Source organism: Aotus nancymaae, unplaced genomic scaffold (genome assembly GCF_030222135.1).
Source record: "Aotus nancymaae isolate 86718 unplaced genomic scaffold, 86718_ANA_hifiasm-v0.15.2.pri h1tg000057l, whole genome shotgun sequence".
NCBI lineage: Eukaryota > Metazoa > Chordata > Mammalia > Primates > Aotidae > Aotus > Aotus nancymaae.
In genome coordinates this window covers 54,421,514-54,439,397 of record NW_026988471.1, presented here as the reverse complement: position 1 = coordinate 54,439,397, position 17,884 = coordinate 54,421,514, and the positions used below count along the sequence as shown (strand labels likewise).

General features: G+C 38.0%; 1 protein-coding gene across 14 annotated transcripts in view; it reads left to right on the top strand.

Annotated features, from left to right (window-relative positions):
• Positions 1-17,884, top strand: part of PPP4R3B (protein phosphatase 4 regulatory subunit 3B) — a 93,857-nt gene that overhangs the window by 16,729 nt on the left and 59,244 nt on the right. For all 14 annotated transcript variants that reach the window (XM_064364123.1, XM_064364127.1, XM_064364122.1 and 11 more), the window contains exons 4-6: positions 5,348-5,971; positions 15,378-15,455; positions 17,271-17,387. In XM_064364123.1, coding sequence (XP_064220193.1) covers positions 5,348-5,971; positions 15,378-15,455; positions 17,271-17,387 — 819 coding nt within the window. The remainder of the gene's footprint in view (positions 1-5,347; positions 5,972-15,377; positions 15,456-17,270; positions 17,388-17,884) is intronic.

Below are 17,884 nucleotides of genomic sequence, written 5' to 3'. Positions count from 1 at the left end.
ATAATTTTTATATGTTGAGCTTTCAGAAAGCATTAAGTATAGAAGTACCTTTCAAAATGTTAACCTTAGGAAATGGTATGGACATTTTCTTTGAAATCAATGAAGGAAATGCCTGAAGGTAAGTTGTGAGATGGAGAAATGTTAGAGGAAGTTGAGTACTGATGGACTTTTTAGTCGAAGAAACCTTCACGTCTTCTGAGACTTAAAGGTGAATGTAATGTTTGAGAAGTTGGGAAGTGAAAAAAAAATTTTAAGTAGCAGCTGTAAGGGATGACGATAGGATTATGGAATAGAGAACTTTAATTGAAAAACCCTATTGATAGTGTGAATTTATGGTGAACCCATACAGCACAGTTCATTGGCTGTTTTTAAGATGTTATGATCAGATTGTGTTGTAGTAATATGATCCTAAAATGTCAATGGCTTGCCATAACAAAAGCTGATTTCTTCTTAATGCTGTTTGACCAATTGGGGAAGGGGCCCTACTCGTTAGTCATTCAGGGACCAAGCTGGAAGGGAATGTATTTTATTTTATTTCTATGTTATTTTTTGAGACAGTCTTGCTCTGTCACCCAGGCTGGAGTACAGTGGTGCAATCTCAGCTCACTGCAACTTCTGCCTCCTGGGTTCAAGCGATTCTCCCGCCTCAGCCTCCCAAATAGCTGGGATTGCAGGTGCATGCCACCACACCCAGCTAATTTTTGTATTTTTAGTAGAGACAGGGTTTCACCATGTTGGCCAGGCTGGTCTGGAACTCCTGGCCTCAAGTGATCCATTAGCCTTAGCCTCCCAAAGTGCTGGGATAATAGGCGTGAGCCACCACACTCAGCCAAGATTTCATTTTAATACTTCCAAAATCATTGCAAAGTGAGAAGGAAAGGTGGTGAATCAGAGGACCGGCTTTTAAATGTTCTGCCCTGAAGTTAAACAGGACACTTTTGTTCACATTTCTTTGGCTAAAGCAAGTTACACAACTACGAGTCTTCATGGAAACAAAGAAATCATCTCTCTCAAAAGGGAGAGAATGAGAAATACTTCGTAGAGAGCACTGATACTACCTATATAGATATTTAGGTTTCTGTGGGATTGACAGGTCAGATCAATGAAAGTTAATTAGTAGGGAATCCAGGTAGCTTACAAGGATTAGTACTAGATAACATAGAAATAAACACTGTAATTTAGTAAATGCTTCTAGAGTTGTGCTTTTATTCTTAAACATATGCAAACTATATTCATTCGAAGTGTAAGTTAACTCATCTGATTTCTACTTATTCTTTCTGTATCACCTATGATTATTCTTCTTCCTTCCTCCCTCACACTTTGTTTCTCTTTTTCTCAATACTGTCATAGTTTGGCTTTAATCCAGATTTCTCTCTTCTGCTCTGTTGTCTTTCTTGAGTAGTAAGACCACAGATTTAGTTGCCAGCTGAATATTCAAACACCTCAACCTTAATAAAACTAATCTCTAACAGCCATTCTTCCCCATTGTTCCCATGTTTTGTTAAAGAAGTTGTAATCCTTCTAATGAAAGGTTTAATAATATAGGGTGTCTTGTGATTTCTCCACTTTTGTAGCTTTCTCTCATCTTTCCCATTCTCTGTTTGTCCCACCATCACTATCCAAGTAGTACATGTAGACTTTAGAATAACGCTCTAAAATTCATCTCTGTTTTTAAATTTATCCCATAGGACCAGTGCCAGATTAACTTCCTAAAGGATAGGTCTGCACATTCACTTCCCTACACAATAACTCAGTGTTTTAACTTGATATTCCACTTTCTGACTACAGTCTACATTTGTAGTTTTGGTGTTTGCCACATTCATGTCATATATTTCCATCTCTCTGCTTCTGGGCTGTTCCTCTTCAGCTTTGAGTACCTTTATCTCCTATCTGAATCTTACCCATCTTTGAAGGTCGATTCAAGATCTCAAATGCCACTGCTCTTAGGATTTTTTTTCGGCTGCCTCCACCTCAATTTCACAAAGAATTAGTAGGAAATTTTTCTCAATTTCACAAAGATCTAGTAGGAAATTCTTCTCAATTTCAGTGGTATTTTATCTAAACTGCTGTTAAGAGTTCAGTACTTACACTTTCTCTTACATTAATGTGTCAGTTTCCCTTTCCCATCTACTCTGTTGAGAACTCAGAAGTAAAAGTACTGTCATCTGTTTAGGAATTCACATACTTCTTTCTCTAAGGTTTTTATCTACTACTTTATGCTTTTAAATATTTTTCACGTTTTGCTTTGGTGGATTTGGAGGTTTGTGAAACTTTTTCTACTCATGATATTTGAGAATTTTGAGGTAGAGAAGAATGAGAATAGTTGCACTGTTGGGTTAGAAATTACTTTTTTTTTTTTGAGACCGAGGCTTACTCTGTTGCCCAGGCTAGAGTGCAATGGCGTGATCTTGGCTCACTGCATCCTCTGCCTCCCAGGCTCAAGTGATTCTTCTGTCTCAGCCTCCTGAATAGCTGGGATTACAGGTGCACGCAACCGCGCCCAGCTAATTTTTGTATTTTTAGTAAAGACGGGGTTTCACCATGTTGGTCATGCTGGTCTTGAACTCCTGACCCCAAGTAATCCACCTTCCTTGGTCTTCCAAAGTGCTGGGATTACAGGCATGAGCCACCATGCCTGGCCAGAATTACTTTTTTGAGACAGGATCTCACTTGGTTGCCTAGGCTAGAGTACAGTGACAAAATCACAGCTCACTGCAGCCTCGAACTCCCATGCTCTAGCGATCCTTCCGTCTCAGCCTCCCAAATAGCTGGGACTACAAGCATGCACCACCACACCCAGCTAATTTTTATTTTTTGTAGAGATGGGATCTCACTATGTTGTCTAGGCTGATCTTGTACTCCTGGTCTCAAGCAATCCTCCTGCCTCTGTCTGCCAAAGAACTGGTATTATAGGTGTGAGCCATTGTGCCGGCTAATTTTATTTATTTAATTTTTTTTTAAGAGACAGGGTCTCCCTCTATTGCCACTGGAGTGCATTGATGCAATCATAGTGTACTGTATCCTCAAACCCCTGGGCTCAAGTGACCTCCTGCCTCAGCCTCCCAAGTAGCTGGGACTACAGGTGCGTGCCACACACCTGCCTTAGGAATTAGAAAAATTTTGTGAAGAGTAAATTTCTAAACTTTTTTTTTTTTGAGACTGTCACCCAGGGTGGAGTACAGTGGTGTGATCTTGGCTCACTGCAACCTCTGGCTCCCGGGTACAAGCGATTCTTGTGCCTCTGAACATTTTTTGTTGTTGAGTAATTTTTTATAGAAAATTTATGTTAGCCATGCTTATCTTGAGCTGTCAACCTGAATCATCAAACCGTTATTTGTTTGTTATGTCGTGATTTTAATCTAGATATTAGAACTTAGGGGCTTTACTATAGATGTTAAATGAATGCCTGATTTTTAAAAAACAGATTTTTTTTTCTTTCTTTTTTTTTTTGAGATGGAGTTTCGCTCTTGTTTCCCAGGCTGGAGTACAATGGTGCGACCTTGGCTCACTGCACGTTCCACCTCCCAGGTTCAAGTGATTCTCCTGCCTCAGCTTCCCGAGTAGCTAGGACTTTAGGCACATGCCACCACACCTGGCTAATTTTTGTATTTTTAGTAGAGACGGGGTTTCACTGTGTAGGCCAGGTTGGTCTCAATCTCCTGATCTCAGGCAGTCCACCTGCCTCGGCCTCCCAAAGTGCTGGGATTACTGTGTGAACTACGGCACCCGGCCCAGAGTATTTTTTAGAGCAGTTTTAGGTTCACGGCAAAAGCAAATATTTTTTCAGAAGTCAACTTCAAAAGTAATTTGAGGGAGGAGACTGTATTTTCTCACTCTGAATATACAGGAATAGATTTTTTGGTTTGAACTCAGTAATGTCCTTGTCAAGCCAAAGATGATGTGATAGGTTGCTTTAAGAGTGGTACTTAGTGATTTTTGAGGATAAACAGAAAAATTACCTTCTACGAAATTCAGAATTATTAGGTGTAGTGAAGTTATTAAATAACTGTGTGGTTATTACATAACTTAGCTTCATAAATCTATATAATATCAGCTGAAATATCCAGGTTATCAGGGATCAGAGATAACTTCAACTGAAATTATATGTAGTCAGTTATTTAGATTCAAATAGTTGACCCTAAATTTTGTGTATTTTTCCCTACTAGACTTCACCTTTTTTTTTTTTTTTTTTTTTGAGACCGACTTTTACTCTGTCACCCAGGCTGGAGTGCAGTTATGGGGTCTCAGCTCACTGCAACCTCCACCTTCCAGGTTCAAGCAATTCTCCTGCCCCAGCCACCCGAGTAGCTAAGATTACAGGCGTATACCACCACGCCTGGCTAAATTTTGTATTTTTAGTAGAGACGGGGTTTCACCATGTTGCCCAGGCTGGTTTCAAACTCCTGATCTCAAGTGATCTCCCTGCCTCAGCTACCTAAAGTGCTGGAACTACAGCTGTGAGCCACTGTGCCTGGCCAGTCACTACTAATTAAAAGTGAAGTCTAGGCCAGGCACGGTGGCTGACACCTGTAATCCCAGCACTTTAGGTGTCTGAGGCAGGAGACACTGTCTCCACAAAAAGTAAAATGTTAGCTAGATGTCGTGGCACATGCCTGTAGTCTCAGGCACTTGGGATGCAAAGGCAGGAGGATCGCTTGAGCCCAGGAATTTAGTGTGACAGTGAGCTGTGATCACACCACTGCACCCCAGCCTGGGCAACAGAGCTAGATCCTGTTTCTATTAAAAATAATAATAGACCGGGCATGGTGGCTCATGCCTGTAATCCCAGTACTTTGGGAGGCCGAGGCGGGCAGATCACCTGAGGTCGGGAGTTCAAGACCAGTCTGACCAACATGGTGAAACCCCATCTCGAAAAAATAAATAAATAAAATGATAATAATAATAATAATAATAATAATAGGCCGGATGTGGTGGCTCACACCTGTAATTCCAGCACTTTGGGAGGCTGAGGCGGTTGGATCATGAGGTCAGGAGTTCAAGACCGGCCTGGCCAACATGGTGAAATCCTGTCTCTACTAAAAATACAAAAAATTAGCTGGACATGGTGGTAGACACCTGTAATCCCAGCTACTCGGAAGTCTGAGACAGGAGAATTGTGTGAACCCAGAAGGTGGAGGTTGCAGTGAGCCAAGATTGTGCCACTGCACTCCAGCCTGGGGGAGAGAGCAAGATTCCAGCTCAGAAAATAATAATAAATTAATAGTGACTATTAGTATTTATTCTTTGTATAATATTTACTTAAATTCAGTGGTCAGGGATTTGATTTCCAAAATTTTGAATTCTTTTGTATTTTAAGGTAATTAGCTGTGTACTTGGATATTTTTAGGTTCAAGGTAAAGACCCATCAGTGGAAGTCACACAGGATCTCATTGATGAATCCGAAGAAGAACGATTTGAAGAAATGCCTGAAACTAGTCATCTGATTGACCTGCCCACATGTGAACTCAATAAACTTGAAGAGATTGCTGACTTAGTTACCTCAGTGCTCTCCTCACCTATCCGTAGGGAAAAGCTGGCTCTCGCCTTGGAAAATGAAGGCTATATTAAAAAACTACTGCAGCTGTTCCAAGCTTGTGAGAACCTAGAAAACACTGAAGGCTTACACCATTTGTATGAAATTATTAGAGGAATCTTATTCCTAAATAAGGCAACTCTTTTTGAGGTAATGTTTTCTGATGAGTGTATCATGGATGTCGTGGGATGCCTTGAATATGACCCTGCTTTGGCTCAGCCAAAAAGACATAGAGAATTCTTGACCAAAACTGCAAAGTTTAAGGAAGTTATACCAATAACAGACTCTGAACTAAGGCAAAAAATACATCAGACTTACAGGGTACAGTACATTCAGGACATCATTTTACCCACACCATCTGTTTTTGAAGAGAATTTTCTTTCTACTCTCACGTCTTTTATTTTCTTCAACAAAGTTGAGATAGTCAGCATGTTGCAGGTAAGTAATAAGATATTCTTCACAATTCCATTTTTCAGATATCTAGTTCCCTTAATAGTTCAAGCTGGTGTTCATACCCTCTATTTTTTGAAAGATTTATTTTGTTTAAATGTACCATTAAGTACATTTAAAGTAAACAAGAAATTAGGACTTTATATCTTGTGGTTTCAGGGCAGCCTTTTTGTTTGTTTGTTTGTTTGTTTTTTGAGATAGAGTCTCGCTCATTCTGTCACGCAGGCTGGAATGCAGTGGCACAATCTTGGCTCACTGCAACCTCCACCTCCCGAGTTCAGGCAATTCTCCTGCCTCAGCCTCCTGAGTAGTTGGGACCACAGGTGTGCGCTGCCATGCCCAACTGATTTTTTGTATTTTTAGTAGAGACGGTTTCACCGTGTTTGCCCAGGCTGGTGTCGAACTCCTGAGCTCAGGCAATCCACATACCTTGGCCTCCCAAAGTGCTGGGATTACAGGCATGAGCCACTGTGCCCGACCCAACCTTGTTTATTTTTAAGTGGTCTATGTTTCAGTTTTTTTAAATATTTAATACTTGTTTTCTAAAATTGAGGTAGAATATACATAACATAAAATTCACCGTTTTAACAGTTTTTAAGTGTGCAATGCAATGACATTAATAAGTATATTTGCAGTGTTATACAACAGTCACCACTATCCATTTCCAGAACTTTTTCATCTTCCCAAACAGAAACTCTGAACCCATTGAACAATAACTCCCCATGTTCCCTCCTTCTGGGTCCTGGTAACCACTATTCTCTTTATGAATTTGCCTATTCTCTCTCTGTATATATATATATATATATAAATGATGCAACTATTTTATTTATTTATTTATTTTGAGACGAAGTTCTGCTCTTGTTGCCCAAGCTGGAGTGCAGTGGCGCGATCTCAGCTCACTACATCATCTGCCTCCCGGGCTCAAATGATTCTCCTACCTCAGCCTCCCGAATAGCTGGGATTACAGGTTCGCACCACCATGTCTGGCTAATTTTTTGTATTCTTAGTAGAAATGAGATTTCACCGCGTTAGCCAGGCTGGTCTTAAACTCCTGACCTCAGGTGATCCACCCGACTTGGCCTCCCAAAGTACTGGGATCACAGGCGTGAGCCACTGCACCCAACCGATGCAGCTATTTTTAACCCTTTTCCTGTCTGTCCTGAGAATACTCACCAGTAGTGCTTATGGTCAGTGTTTACTGTGAGATAACTTTGCCAAAAAATACCTAGCTTTTATCATTATTTTCACATTGCTATAGTATATTGATTTTGGAAACAAAAGACATCATTCTATGTATAGCATTCTGGTGTTAGGAGTGGTATTTTCATTTACCAAATACAGCAATTCTTCATTGCTGAAAACGTCAAATCCTAGAAAATAGCATTCCTGCACGTGATGTTAATGTCGTTCTCAAACAGTTGTTGGCCGAAGATTCATTTGATGAATCTGATTTTTTTTTTAAATAGACAATTCTGATGATTCATACAATTCTGATGTTCTGTTTAGAAATAACTCCACGAGGCCGGGCACAGTAGCTCACACCTGTAATTGCAGCACTTTGGGAGGCTGAGCCTGGTGGATCACAGGGCCAGGAGATTGAGGCCATCCTGGCTAACATGGTGAAACCCTGTCTCTAAGAAAAATACAAAAAGTTAGCTGGGCATGGTGGCACACACCTGTAATCCCAGCTACTTGGGAGACTGAGGCAGGAGAATCACTTGAACCCAGGAGGCGGAGGTTGCAGTGAGTAGAGATTGTACCATTGCTCTCCAGCCTGGGCAACGGAGCGAGACAACGTCTCTAAAAAAAAAAAAAAAAATAGGGGCCAGGCACAGTGGCTCACGCCTATAATCCCAGCACTTTGGGAGGCCGAGGCAGGTGGATCACGAGGTCAAGAGATCGAGACCATCCTGGTCAACATGGTGAAACCCCGTCTCTACTAAAAATACAAAAAATTAGCTGGGTATGGTGGCACGTGCCTGTAATCCCAGCTACTCAGGAGGCTGAGGCAGGAGAATTGCCTGAACCCAGGAGGCGGAGGTTGCGGTGAGCCGACATCGAGCCATTGCACTCCAGCCTGGTAACAAGAGCGAAACTCTGTCTCCAAAAAAAAAAATAACATTAATAATAATAATAACTCCAAGAACAGTTTTTATATTTTAATTTTACATTGAAAATCAGGTTTGCTTCAGCCTCAATGAGCATGTTTGTGTAAAATTAAATGAGTGCTGGCAGCAAGCTACACCATTTTTTTCTAAATGGGGAAAGGGTTAAAAGTATCTTTTCTTCCATTTTGAGAGAGAGTTATTATTGGCATGTGTCTAAGAATGTGCCTATTTATGAAGGTGATTTTATTCTGTCTCCTTGAGTTATGAAATATGAGTTTTACACTGTATTTATCATGTTAATCCTTTACACCCTAACAGTATAGTAAGCATGTTTTTTAAGTACTTGTCTCATAACTGTTTTTGTTATTTCCATATCAATTGCAAAGTTTATTGAGCAGCTACCACATACTTAAGTGTTGTGGTTCTCAGAGTATGGTTTGTGGACCTCTGGAAGTCCCTGAGACCCTCTTAGAGGCATTTATGACCCTCTTAGAGGCATTTCTTTTTTGTAGTTTGATGTCACTGTGAGGCTGTGTTTTTTTGTTTTTTTTTTTTTTGAGACGGAGTTTCGCTCTTGTTACCCAGGCTGGAGTGCAGTGGCATGATCTCGACTCACCACAACCTCTGCCTCCTGGGTTCAAGCAATTCTCCTGCCTCAGCCTCCCGAGTAGCTGGGACTACAGGCGCACGCCACCATGCCCAGCTAATTTTTGTATTTTTAGTAGAGACGGGGTTTCACCGTGTTGACCAGGATGGTCTCAATCTCTTGACCTCGTGCTCCACCCACCTCGGCCTCCCAAAGTGCTGGGATTATAGGCATGAGCCACCGCGCCCAGCAAGGCTGTTTTTTTTTTTTTTTCCATGTACTTTTGCCTAAAGATCATAGTGCAACAAATTGAATGTCTAAAAAGATGAATGAGTATCTAGTTGTCTTCTGTTAAGTCAGATGTTGAGATTTGCAAAAATGTAAATGGGGCTACTCTTCTTTCTAAATGTTTAAAATTTTAAATCATATATAGCTGTTTCTCTTAAAATATATTTACATAAACATAAAATGGCTTATTTTAAAAAATGAGCTCATAAATACATTCACAAGTCTTGGTTTTAATAGTAATTATGGTAAATATTGATGAACATAACCTACATAATAAAAGCTCTTAGGGTCCTCTATAATTTTAAAAAATTTATTTTTTATATAGAAACAGGATCTTACTATGTTGCCTAGGCTTATCGCAAACTCCTGGCCTCAAGTGATCCTTCTGCCGCAACCTCCCAAAGTACTGAGATTATAGTTGTGAGCCACTGCACCTGGCCTCTGCATAATTTTTAAGAGTTTAGGCTGAGTGCAGTGGCTCACACCTGTAATTCTAGCACTTTGGGTGGCCAAGGTGGGTGGATCACTTGAGGCCAGGAGTTCAAGACCAGTCTGACCAACATGGTGAAACCCTATCTCTACTAAAAATACAAAAATTAGCCAGGCATGGTGGCACGTGCCTGTAATCTCAGCTACTGAGGAGACTGAGGTGAGAGAATTGCTTGAACCTAGGAGGCAGAGGTTGCAGTGAGCCAAAATTTCACCACTGCACTCCAGCCTGGGTGACAGAGCGAGACTCCGTCTCAAAAAAAAAAAAAAGAGTTTAAAAGGGTCCTGAAACAAATAATTGAAACTCTCTGACTTAGTGCTTAGCTAGGTAGATTTCATTTTGTGACATTTTCAACCAATAGTCACCTATTTTTGTTACTTTATTTTTTGTATAGGATTTCTTTTCTTTCAGATCATTTGTTCACCTACCAATTTTTTGTTATTCCCCAATGATGAGTGTGGGGGAGGTTAGATGTACACATCATCTTCTTTATATAATATATAGGACTTTTTTAAAAAAAACTGTAATATACAATTCAGGTGCTATTTTACTTGTTGACAGAAAAACAGTTAATAGTCTTAGGAGATTGGAAATAGAATCACAGTCTGTAGTTGATAAAAAGGGGACCCAGTAACAGAAGCTCAAATGTAACTTTCAAATGATGGCTTTTGACTTCAGAAGGGTTTCCAAATTCATAATAGTAAATCGTAAATTTTTTTTTATATTCAGAAAATAAATTATGTAAACTGTAAATATATGTAAAACATTGTATGTAATTTTATGTATTTTATAATAGATTTATTTATGAAGTCTGTAATTACATAAATCAAGTGCAACTTTGTCTTTTTCTGAAAAAAAGGCCTACTCATTTCTGCTTCGTGAGATGCATTTCATGAAATAGCCAGATTCTGTGAACTATCTGTTATTTACATAGTATTTACTACTTAATTGTCTCTTATGTGCCAGCAGTGATGTTGAATTTTTTTTTAATTTTAGATTCAGAGGGTACATATGCTTATTTTTGTTACATGGGTATTGCATGAGTAATGGTGGAGATTGGACTTCTATTGTACCCATCACCCAGTTATTGAACATGGTACCCAGTAGATAATTTTTAAACCTTCACTCCCCTCCCATGCTACCCCTTTTTGGAGTTCCCAGTGTCTGTTATCTCCATCTTAATGTCCATGTGTATCCACTTGTAAGTGAGAACGTTCTTGCTTCTGCGTTCACTTAGGATAATGGCCTCCAGCTCCATTCATGTTGCTGCAAAAGACATGATTTCATTCTTATTTTTATTTTATTGCTTTTGAAACAGAGTCTCACTCTGTTGCCCAGGCTGGAGTACAGTGGCACAATCTCAGCTCACTGCAACCTCCACCTCCCTAATTCAAGAGATTCTTCTGCCTCAGCCTTCTGAGTAGCTGGGACAGGCATGCACCACCATGCCTGGCTAATTTTTGAATTTTTAGTAGAGATAGGGTTTCACCATATTGGCCAGGCTGGTCTCAAACTCCTGACCTCGTGATCCACCTGCCTCAGCCTCCCGAAGTGCTGGGATTACAGGTGTGAGCCACCATGCCCGGTGATTTTATTCTTTTTTAACATCTCATAGTGTTCCACAGTGTATATATGCACCGCATTTTCTTTGACTAATCATCTGTTGGTAGACACTTAGGTGGGTTCCATGACTTTGCTATTGTGAATAGTGCTGCGGTCAACATACAAGTTCAGGTGTCTTTTTAATGTAATGCTTTCTTTTCCTTTGGGTATGAATTGTGTTTTCAACAATATGTGAAAAGGAAAGAAGTAAGATTGTGGCCAGTGGCCTCTGTTTTATTTTATTTTTTGTAGAGGTGGGGTTTTGCCGTGTTGCCTAAACCGTTCTTAACTGGCCTCAAGCAATCCTGGTGGCCAGCATTCCAAAATGTTGGGATTACAAGCATGAGCCTCCATGCCTGGCCCTGTAGTGGCCTCTAAGCACTTATTTCCTAAAGTTTAACTGTGAGATTTCCATGTAGAAATGTTTGGGTAGGTATTATCTGGCTACCTAATACACTTATCTGTGGTTTCTTAAATGAGCATTAACTTGCTGCTGTATAAGTTGTAGAAGGCAAACGAATATGTAAGAATTTTATCTAACTTGGCCAAAGTGAGGTGGTGCAGAGGTCCTTATCGTAAATCCTAGCCTAAATTAGGTTAATAAACTGAGAAATTACATGAAAAAATTTAGCATAGTCAGTGGCTCCTAGTATGTATGCTAATACATGTTGACAATCTCTTAAGCATGATAGGGACATAAGACTTTAGCTAATATGAATTTTCTAGCTGATTGCAGATCAAAATTCCCTGTTCCAGAATTGAGCAATATACTTTTAAAATGTTTTAGAAATTATTATTATTATTATTATTATTATTATTATTATTTTGAGACAGAGTCTTGTTCTATCGCCCAGGCTGGAGTGCAGTGGCACCATCTTGGCTCACTGCAGCCTCCACCTCCTGGGTTCAAGTGATTCTTCTGCCTCAACCTCCCTGGGAGCTGGGATTACAGGCGTCAGCCATCACGCCTGGCTATTTTTTTTTTATTTTTAGTATAGACGGAGTTTCACCATGTTGGCCAGGCTTGTCTCGAACTCCCACCCTCAGGTGATCGGTCCACCTCCGACCTCCCAGAGTGCTGCGATTACAGGCGTGAGCCGCTGTGCCTGGCCAGAAATTAAATTATTGAAAGCCAATAAAGTGAGGTTATTTCTGCACAAACAGCTACAGAATAAGATCCTTTTCAGAACAGAAAGTTTTAATTTCTCCCCTTAATAGAAATGATGGAGGACAGGAATCTCAAATGTTGACATTTTAACACATTTACATATATTTCCACTATTCCATAGGTAAGAATTAAGCTTAAAATTAGCCTAGCAGAATCAGTGGTTTAGTTCCCTTTTTAACATATTTGGCCAATATTAAGTTTTTGGAACTGAAAGAGAAAAATTTCTAACTTCCCATCCCAGTTACAAATTAAATATGTAAAATCTTCAAATACTCTTTAAATAACTGTTTAGGGTAATAAGACTTTTCATTTTGTTTTTAGAGATTTTTCTTTGAATTCAATTGTAGGATTTAATATGTTAAATTTTATTTTATTAGATTTGACCCATTCCAGCTTCTGTGTGTATCTTTTGCTTTGGTTTGATTCATAAGTTTGAAATACTTAGGAACCATCCTGTGGTTTACTTAGTAGGAGTGACAAAAACCTCATTCATTATTTGAGAGACCTGGGTTCTAAATCCATCTGTTACTAGCTACCCTCAGAAAAGTTCACTTTTTGGACTTCAGTCTCTTGAAATTTAAAATTGGACTTGACAGTGTCTATAATATTGCAAAATCTGATCTAATTCTAGATTTCTGTGTTTATGTGTTTCTAAAAATGAATGGGTTCTGTTTTTTCTTTTGTTTAGCCTGTGTTTATATTACTGCAAATTGAAACTGTTTAGAAGCAACCTCTATTTTTCCCCACAGTGTTTTTTTATGTTATCCAGAAAAGCAGCCACACACATTTTGACTTAAATATATAGGATTTATTAAAACAAAAGCTGTTAAAGCCAAATAGAAAAGAAAAACTAAAGAGATTAGTTTGATTACTTGGAGAACCAGAGATTTTGGAATAAGTGTTTTAACTATATGATAGACTGTAAGTTATTGATTATTTGCTTCTTTCATAAATATATTGGAACAGTGCTTTTATAGCTTAATGAATATTATCAGGAGTAATGCTGGAAATCAGGAAAAAGTACTAGGAATCCACATTCTCTTAATGGACTGTAATTAATTGAGATTGCCTCTATCTGTAATATTTTACACGGTTCTCTTAATCAGCTCACAAGTACTGAATCATGTAAGAAGAATTCAAGTGGCAAATTGCATTTATCAAGGTGTTGGAACTTTTTTCTTATGAAAATATTTTGAAAAAAATTTTAAAAATTTCACGTAGTAAAGGATGAAGATGTAATCTACAACAGATTCAGGAAAATAGAAACTTATAAAAGGTGTGAATGGAGGTAAATATGTACTTACTCACCGTAACCTAAAATATTGAGACTAAAAGTATATGGAAAAATGTAGGCTGGGCACTGTGGCTTATGCCTGTAATCCTAGCTCTTTGGGGAGGCTGAGGTGGGAGGATAGCTTGAGGCCAGGAGTTCGGTACCAGCCCGGACAACGAAGTGAGATGCCCCCTCATCTCTACAAAAAATTAAAAAAACTTAGCCAGGTGTAGTGGCATGTGCCTGTGGTCCCGCTACATGGGAGTCTGAGGCAGAAAGATTGCTTGAGCCCAGGAGGTCAAGGCTACAGTGAGCCATGTTTCCACTGCACTCCAGCCTGGGCAACAGAGTGAGACTCACGAAAAAAAAAAAAAAAGGATAAAATAACTTGAGGGCTAAATAGAAGATTGCATATGCATATAAACTCCCTGAAAAGATGGATGTTCAGACCGCAGTGCATGAGGTCCAAAAGGAGGCAGTGAAATATCAAAGGAAACACCATTCTGATGAGGCTAATGAAGTGATTTATCTCCCAATGTTTTGTCTCTTTGAGTAGCACCAGTTGATGTTTAGTGGAAGAGCATGTTACACTCTCTGATTGTACGTAGTGGTGTCTATTCATTTTTTTGAAAATATATGCTTCACTTTATTTCAAAAAGGATTTAAGTGATTGAATTTGTCATTTTTTTCAAACATTTTAGCAGATTTTTATGAAATCTTCTCTAAGGTGAATCTTAATGTTTATGCCCATTTTTCCTTTGTAATTTAATAGTCTGTGCTTATTGTAGAAAATTAGAAAATATTGGTAACCAAAAAAGAAAATCACTCATAACCTATCACCAAGCAGTAACCACAGTTAACATTCTAACATGTACTCCTTCTAGACTTTAGATGCATAAATTAATTTTTTTAAATACATGCTTGACTATATTTTTGTCTTTTTAGACAATGCCTAGGGTAATTAGCACTTGTGTGTCTTTTTAATACCTCACAGTCATTAGTATGAAAAGCAGTTATTGCAGTATTTTGTCATTTAATTATATCTTTGGGGACCAAAAGAACGTCTAAGACACTGCACCAGTTGATTGTAAGTTATTGTATTTTATGAATTCTTGTATTTTAAATGGCTTTGTAATTTTATCTATTGCCAGAATTCAGCCTCCTTTACTGTTTTCCTTGTTCCTTGTCTTAGAATTCTTCTTTTTCTATTTTTTTTTTTTTTTTTTTTTTTTGAGATGGAGTTCGCTCTTGTTACCCAGGCTGGAGTGATCTCGGCTCACCGCAACCTCCGCCTCCTGGGTTCAGGCAATTCTCCTGCCTCAGCCTCCTGAGTAGCTGGGATTACAGGCACACGCCACTATGCCCAGCTAATTTTTTGTATTTGTAGTAGAGACGGGGTTTCACCATGTTGACCAGGATGGTCTCGATCTCTTGACCTCGTGATCCACCCGCCTCGGCCTCCCAAAGTGCTGAGATTACAGGTGTGAGCCACTGCGCCTGGCCCAGAATTCTTCTTTTTCTAATCTGCTGTGGACTGACAATAAGATCCTTAGACTTGTTTGAATTATGTTTAAATTAAGAGTAAGTAGACCCTGAAAGGGGACTAGAGAATCTAAGTGAGTTTTCATGTAGCACCTCTAGAACAAATATTTTTGTTTTCCAAAGAGTAGTTGAGGTTTTTAAACTAGATATTAATGTATTTATAACAATTGAATGGTGTAGTCAAGTTTTAGAAAATTGTAACACACACATATACCCCAGAATATTAGGTTTTATAATGAAAATGCTACTCGTCAGCTGTTTTTTATGATTTGTGTAAGTCATATAAATAACTTTATACTTTTATTAATATGTCATAGTAATTATTTTCCTCATGCAGGAAGATGAGAAGTTTTTGTCTGAAGTTTTTGCACAATTAACAGATGAGGCTACAGATGATGATAAACGGCGTGAATTGGTGAGTTATTCATGAAATTCAGACTCTGAAAGAGCACTTACTCTTTTGGCATACATAGCTTTTAATCTTGAATTTGCTCACTTGAGGGAATTTTTTGTAGATTAGTAAGAAATGAAAAGTATGTATTTGAATTGAACTATGAAATGATTAGAGTTTCTAAAATTTGTTTGTTTCTAGAATTTGTATGTTTTAGAAAATTCTTAGGATGTTCTGGTGTATCACCCACCACCATTGTATGCCTTATAAATCCCCAGATCAGATCACTGCCTTATTTAGAACAGAAGTACAAAACTCACAGATTTTTATGGTTGCAGAAATTCATATTGTAGCGATGCTTTTCTTTTTAAAAAAGACGTAAGGAAAATGCTTTTTGAATAAATGATGTAAGTAATTTGGTTCTTTGGAAATTTTTTGTTTGCTTTTTATTATAAGCACTTTCTTTGAAATATAAACCATTTTGAGGAGAATAGTGATTGCTGTTTGCCAGATGTTTGTCATTTTTTGCAAACATTATAATGAGATGGGAAGGAAAAGTACACATTATAGTAATGTATATTCAATTCTGTAATTTAGCTATCTGATACTGAATTACTACAAGAGTATCTTCAGTTTCAGATCTTTATTTATTTATTTGGGATTTCACAAAATAATGAAAAATTAAAACCTCTAAGTCATCTTCGGTGTAGTTACTTAGTAGTAGCCTACTTAGTTTTCTCAATTGTAATATTGGTGTTTTAGATTAGGGAAGTTTTGATGTGTGTTTCAGTCCTAAAACCAATATTATGTTTTTGAGAGATTACTGGGAACTTAGCTAGAGTTGATTTATAGGATGATTTTTGTGAAAATATGTGTTCATAATTCAAAACAAATTTCTTACCTGGCATTTTTGCGCTGAATGTCTTTAAAGAGTTAATTGGTCAGTGTTAACCTTCTGAAAGATCTCATCTTTTTTTCTTTGTTCTTATTGAGAAAGATTCTCACTCTGTTGCCCAGACTGGAATGCAGTGACGCAATTTCAGCTCACTGCAACCTCCGCCTCCTGAGTTCAAGCAATTCTCATGCCTCAGCCTGCCAAGTAGCTGTGATTGCAGGCATGCACCACCATGCCCAGCTAATTTTTGTATTTTTAGTTGAGACAGGGTTTCACACTGTTGGGCAGGCTGGTCTCTAACTCCTGGACTCAAGTGATCTGCCCGCCTCAGCCTCCCAAAGTGATGGGGTTACAGGTGTGAGCCACTGTGCCCCACTGGATGTCATCTTTTCATAGTATCCTGGCTCCTCAAAACCTTCATTTAAAAACATTAAAAACTAGCACCCTATTAAAAGTATATCTTGTATTTTTTGCATACTAATAGGCCAGTAGCCAAATCCAGCATCTTAAAGTATGCATGCTTTCATTTACCTTTTATAGCCAGATATCTCTGTTGACCTATAACGGCCCAATGGAGTAAGAAAAATGTTCTGATCACATATTTAAAAGATTCACTTAGAAAGATGTGTTGTCAAACACCTCCATTCACTGAAAAAAAAAAAAAAAAAAAAAAAGCAGCTTAGGATGAATCTTTCAGAAAGCCAGATTACATTTTTCTTTATTAGTGTATTTCTCTTTTCGCTTAATAGTGCCCAGTAATGCAAGATTTATTTTTAATGGAGTGCTAGTTTTTAATACATTTTTAATGTAGTTTTGAGGAGCCAGAATACTCTGAAAAGATGAGATCCTTCAGAAGGGTGAATACTACACTATGATAGATTATTATTATAGTGTGCCCCAAGTTTATGTTTATCAACTTCTCACTAAAATTTCTAACATTACAGGTTAATTTTTTCAAGGAATTTTGTGCGTTTTCTCAGACATTACAACCTCAAAACAGGGATGCATTTTTCAAAACTTTGGCAAAATTGGGAATTCTTCCTGCTCTTGAAATTGTAATGGTAATTATACTGTTTCTTTTCATGTTTTTGAAATAGTAAATTATAATAGATTTATATTATGGACGGGAAAGTGTATATTATAGTAATCTATACTCAGTTCTATACTTTATCTGTTATTGAATTACTACAAGAATACCTTCAGTTTCAAGTTTTTATTTAATTTGTAGTATCAGTATGTAATCACTTGCTTATAGTATTGCTTCAAGTGAATAAAAAGAAAAACCCCACGTTTTTGCAAGACTGTTACATTTTCTGTAACAATATTAAGTGTGTTTCATAGAAACCAGTAAAATATCTTTTGTTTTTAGATCAGTGAGTGGAGTGAGGACAGACTGAAACAAGGGGATTCATGCTGCAACACAGGGTTAGGGCATGCTTCTTAGATTTTTTTTTTAATGAGTTTATCCATTGGTATTTACTTTATGGAAAATTAAAACTAGTTCTTAAAGTATTGATTTAAAAATAACCCATTATATGTTACCATAAATAATATAACT